This window comes from Nicotiana tabacum, chromosome 6, assembly GCF_000715075.1.
Source record: "Nicotiana tabacum cultivar K326 chromosome 6, ASM71507v2, whole genome shotgun sequence".
Taxonomy (NCBI): Eukaryota; Viridiplantae; Streptophyta; class Magnoliopsida; order Solanales; family Solanaceae; genus Nicotiana; species Nicotiana tabacum.
In genome coordinates, this window is record NC_134085.1 from 16130957 (window position 1) to 16136072 (window position 5116).

The 5116-nt window shown below is 37.1% G+C and overlaps 1 protein-coding gene across 2 annotated transcripts; it reads left to right on the forward strand.

The window, feature by feature from the left end:
• The first annotated feature begins 356 nt into the window (after window positions 1-356).
• LOC107769013 (carboxyl-terminal-processing peptidase 3, chloroplastic) lies at window positions 357-4727 on the forward strand. Of its 2 annotated transcripts, none has more exons than XM_075254593.1 (12): window positions 357-742; window positions 1190-1271; window positions 1389-1519; window positions 1848-1934; window positions 2100-2178; window positions 2601-2689; window positions 3010-3042; window positions 3195-3314; window positions 3424-3514; window positions 3626-3771; window positions 3902-4009; window positions 4301-4727. In XM_075254593.1, exons 1-12 carry the CDS (start codon window positions 401-403, stop codon window positions 4550-4552), a joined length of 1560 nt encoding a protein of 519 aa, XP_075110694.1. In that variant the 5' UTR covers window positions 357-400; the 3' UTR covers window positions 4553-4727. The 2 variants fall into 2 exon arrangements, with proteins under 2 accessions (XP_075110694.1, XP_016443672.1); XM_016588186.2 differs by having other exon boundaries at window positions 3424-3510; window positions 3622-3771.
• Window positions 4728-5116: the final 389 nt, after the last annotated feature.

Genomic DNA, 5116 nt, shown 5'->3' on the forward strand with positions numbered 1-5116 from the left:
AATATGCTTTAAAAACTACTTTTAGTAAAATTATTTTTCTGTTTCAGCTTAAGAGTTACTTGCTGCAGTAATTTAGAAAATACTTTGTTGAAATAAAACTGCTGTTATCTTTGTGAAATAAAACTTCTAGTGGTACTCAAATTTAAAAAAAAAAAAAAAGGAAGAAAATAAATATCTAATTTCCAACACTGGGTTACTGGTCCACTTGTAAGCATATCTGAAGCTGAACATATATTCCACACACAGATACTCACCTACGCAACAAGGTTCATCACCACAAGACTCAAAGATTCACGTGGACCCCACATATTAGAAATCCAACACGGCAATCTTCTCCCTACTACTAATAACTAATATTAAAAGCAATGCAAAAATACAACTCATTTTCTCTCCCACAAAGATGGAAACTTTCTGCTCAAATTTTGATCTTGGATCATCAATTCCCTTTTCAATATCCAAATCTTTGATTAAACCAACTTCAAAATCATTATTTTCTTGTAGATTTTCACCCTTAAATCATGGTAAAACACCAAGATTTAAAGGGGTTGTTCCACAAGCTTTAAGCAGGAAGGAGTCTATTGTACAGTTCAAGAAAAATGATTTTCTTGAAAAGAATGAAAATTTGGTGAAATGGTTAGGGAAAGGATTTGTTGGATTAGCTGCTGCTTTATCTTTGTGTTGTAATTCTCCAGCTTTGGCTGAGTCTCTTACTGTTGCATTTCCTGTCTCTCACACACCTGAGGTATTCTAATCAATCCATTTGCTTTCTTGTTGTTTCATAAAAGGGCAGAAAGGATGTTGGGCTAAAACAGCCCACAGATACTTTTAATATGGTGTATAATATTGTCTGTTTTGGGCCAAACTCGCACAACACGATTTTCCCCAAAAGGCCTCACACAGCGTCTCCAAGCTCGTAAGGGCAAGCAAAACGAGCCCCGCACCATCACTCTTACCTGGCTCTGATACCAATTGTTGGTCTAAAATAGCCCACGGATACTCTTAATATGATGTGATATTGTCCGCTTTGGCCTACCTGTACGGTTTTCTCCAGTTGGCTACCAATTTTTTCAACGGCTAATGTGAGACTAACAAAGAAAATTTTAGTATCTGCTGATTTATGATTTAATGTACAATTTTATTGGAGTGTAGGTTTGTTATATGGTTGAATGATTGTTAATTTGTTTGGTAGGTAAATACAGTTCAGAGGACATTAATAGAGGCTTGGGGTTTGATTAGAGAAACTTTCGTAGATCCTACTTTCAACCATCAAGGTAATTTGACATGGTTTGATTATTTTCTTTTTAAAGTAAACATACATTTTCATTTTGGCTTATCAGCATGAAATATGTAGTTTGAGCTAAAGTGGTAAAGAACGTATTATTTTGCAGATTGGGACTTGAAATTGCAACAAACAATGGTAGAAATGTTCCCCTTGAGGTCAGAAGATGCTGCTTATAGCAAAGTTAGGGGAATGCTATCTACGCTTGGAGATCCCTATACTCGCATTATTAGTCCTAAGGTGTGTATTTGTAAGGCAGTCCATTTACACCAAGGAAATCTTTCTTGTATGATTAAGAAAAGTTATACTAATCTCTAATATAATTTGAGACGAGGAATTTCCGTGTCTGTTTCTAAACAAACGGAAAGTTGGTTGAGGAAAAAATTGGGACGCCATATTTTGGAAGTTCCTAGTTCATAATGCTAGAGCGGTAGGCTCGCGTTTCAAATTGATATATAAGTTATCAGTCCAATTAGCCTTTGTAAGGACTTTGTGCCATGTCTTCCCTAATTCCTAATATGATTAATAATTTGTTATTCTTCTATGACATTGACAATTTTTTCGACAGGAGTACCAAAGTTTTAGAATAGGAAGTGATGGAAATTTGCAAGGTGTTGGCCTCTTCGTCAGCGTTGAACCGAACACAGGGCATCTGGTTAGTAAGAATACTCGAATGCACTTGCTGCTTGCTTGCCATTGTACTTTATTTCTGTGAAATGTTGATTGCTTAGTCATAAAATAGATTTTCTTTTTGTAGGTTATTGGCAACACTATTTATCTTACTTTCTTGTATAAAAATGCTTCATACAATGTATTTCAGGTTGTGTTGTCATGTGTGGAGAATAGCCCAGCTGCACGTGCTGGTATCCATGAAGGAGATGAACTGCTTGAGATAAATGGTACTACTTTTTTTCTGCAGAACTTAGCAAATTAATGACCTATTGGCTTAGAGACCTTACCTGGAGTCTTAAAGTTGAGACTTCAATCTCGTGGAGGAAACGACTCACAGACTGATACCTAATCAGTTGCCTTTTGTTGTGCTTAAGTTTTGTTTCTCATCTCATAATCTTACATTATCCTCTTCCAATTTTGTTGGTAAAGTAAAAAGTGTTGATAGCTAAGTAAACACCTTTGTTGATACAGTGAAAGCCTTTCTTCACAATAACTCAAGAAATATAATATTTGTTGGTGAGCATCAATCAGATGTTTTGTTGGTGCACTCCTCCATGTCCTTCAAACAGAAACCACATCAATTGCTTTGTTTATTTGTTTCTCAAAAACAGCTGCATTAAAACTTGAATTTTGCATTATTTTTCTTCAGGGGAGAGGCTTGATGGAGTTGACAGTGAAACAGCAGCTCAAAAACTGAGGGGCCGTGCTGGTACAATTGTTACAGTCAAAGTTCACAGTGTAAGATTGCCCCCATTTTCATTGAGCCAACTGAACGTTTTACATTCTCCACAACATTATTCGTGTAAACACAAGTCTGATTTATACAACCACAGCCGCCTGATCATAAATTGCCTGCACAAGGGCCTTCTGTGCCTGATTCTTTTACATATTATGTCTCCATTCTCCTAATATTTCACCTTTTTTTGTCGGGCAATAGTGCTTGTTTCTTGAATGCAAATTTATTCTTCATCTAGATATTTATACTTTAGAAAATTTCATGGAAGTGAATGCTCTCTCTAACTGTAAATTATTACATTTTCTGTTCTTCTCTTGACCAGGGTAATGCTCCAGGAGTATCTGGTTACAAAGAGGTATGCCATTTAAACTATATATTGTTATAGCTTTCCCTAATCAGAAGAAAAAACAATCTTTATTTTTCAGTTTTTCTCTAGTACATGTTAGCTATTTCATGTTATCTAGAGAATTTCCTAACTATCGTGATTAACATTGCTTATCTTTTTAGGTTAAACTACCTCGCGAAGTGATTAAGCTTTCGCCAATATCCAGTGCCATCATCCCTCATAAAATGCCTGATGGTCGTCTCTTGAAAACTGGATATGTGAAGTTGTCAAGCTTCTCTCAGGTAGTTAATCAGTCATCTCCCCTGAGTCGTAGATTATTCACTTGTCTTAGTCTTTTTGCTTTCGTTTGCATATCTTGAGTAAAGACTTTCATGTTTTTAATGGTGACAGTCTGCTGCTATGGACATGGAAAACACAATTCAGGATATGGAAACTCAGGGTGTGCAATCATATATATTAGATCTTCGGAACAATCCTGCAAGTTCCTTAACCCTCCTCCTCTTCAATTTGTATACTCTCAAAGTTAATCAATTCGCCTTTTTGTCATCTGACATGTTTGTTTTGTTTATCCTTAAATATATTATGCAGGGAGGTCTGGTTACTGCCGGACTAGATGTTGCCCAAATATGGCTAGATGGCGATGAGACACTTGTGAACACCATAGATAGGGATGGAAATATGCTACCAATTAGCATGGTTGATGGACATGCTGTGACACACGATCCACTAGTCGTCCTTGTAAGTTTAAGACACATCCTTCTCGTTCTATAACACAATATTCTTGAGCGTAGTACTATGACTTTCATTTAAGCCGAGGAGTTTAGTCATTGTGCAGAAATATTTATGCCTTAGATTTCCTTTTTGACAGGTGAATGAGGGGAGTGCAAGTGCTAGTGAGATTCTTGCCGGAGCACTCCATGATAATGGCCGTGCAATCCTTGTTGGGCATAAGACTTTTGGCAAAGGAAAGATACAGGTTCGGCTGGAACTTTGGATGGATACTAACCCTTCTACTCTAAAAAACAAAGGGCAGCCTGGTGAACTAAGCTCCCACTATGTGCGGGGTCCGGGGAAGGGCCGGACCACAAGGGTCTATTGCATTCAGCCTTACCCTGCATTTCTGCAAGAGGCTGTTTCCATGGCTCAAACTCGTGACCTTCTGGTCATATGGCAGCAACTTTACTAGTTACACCAAGGTTCCCCTTCAACCTTTCTACTCTATAAAAACTAAATTATTTTATACTATTCCAATTGTGTTTGGGTGCAGAGTGTTACACAGTTGCACGACGGATCAGCTCTATTTGTTACGGTGGCTAAGTATTTATCTCCAGCACTTCACGACATCGATCAAGTGGGAATAACACCTGATGTTCAGTGTACAGTTGACATGCTTAATTCACCCAAAGACACCTTCAAGAACAAGAGCTCATCCTCGTCATCGTCTTTGGAGGCTGATTCTTGCATCATTGTTGCAGAACATGAATTGGATATTCAAAAATCCAAGGGCTCTGCTTCTTGACTAATTAGGAATACCAACAGTCTCTTGCATTTGTAGCATACTAATCATTGTATAGTAGGAGATTCAAAATAGTAGGAATGGTTTATGAATATAAACTACATTGTATAGAAGAAGTAAAGGTAATATTTGCCACAAGGGATATTTGTATAAACTATGTTCAATTCGCTTGCCCCCACTTGATCTCATCTCTTTCAGAAAGACAACCTTGATCATTCATTACATATGATATTAGGAGTGACAAACGGGCGGGTCGGGTCGGATATGATTTGGGTTGAAAACGGGTAATGGAAAACGGATAAATTATCCGACCGGACCCATATTTAATATAGATAAAAAACGGGTTAACTTGCAGATAATATAGATAACCATATTATCCATGATTTCTGGGAGAATTCCTAGTCTCCCTAACTTGAGGAACCCCCAATTTGAGGCTTTATAAATCTAAAAGTTAGACACATTGGTTATCCATTTTCTAAATGGATAATATAGTTCTTATCCATATTTGACCTGTTTTTAAAAAAAGTTCATTATCCAACCCATTTTTTAGTGGATAATATGGGTGGT

Excerpts from the sequence above, each read along its gene's own strand:
- LOC107769013 (XM_075254593.1), top strand. The coding sequence starts at position 401 with ATGGAAACTTTCTGCTCAAATTTTGATCTTGGATCATCAATTCCCTTT. Across the intron at positions 1,935-2,099 it reads AACCGAACACAGGGCATCTG|GTTGTGTTGTCATGTGTGGA; the intron begins GTTAGTAAGAAT and ends AATGTATTTCAG. Across the intron at positions 2,690-3,009 it reads TTACAGTCAAAGTTCACAGT|GGTAATGCTCCAGGAGTATC; the intron begins GTAAGATTGCCC and ends TCTCTTGACCAG.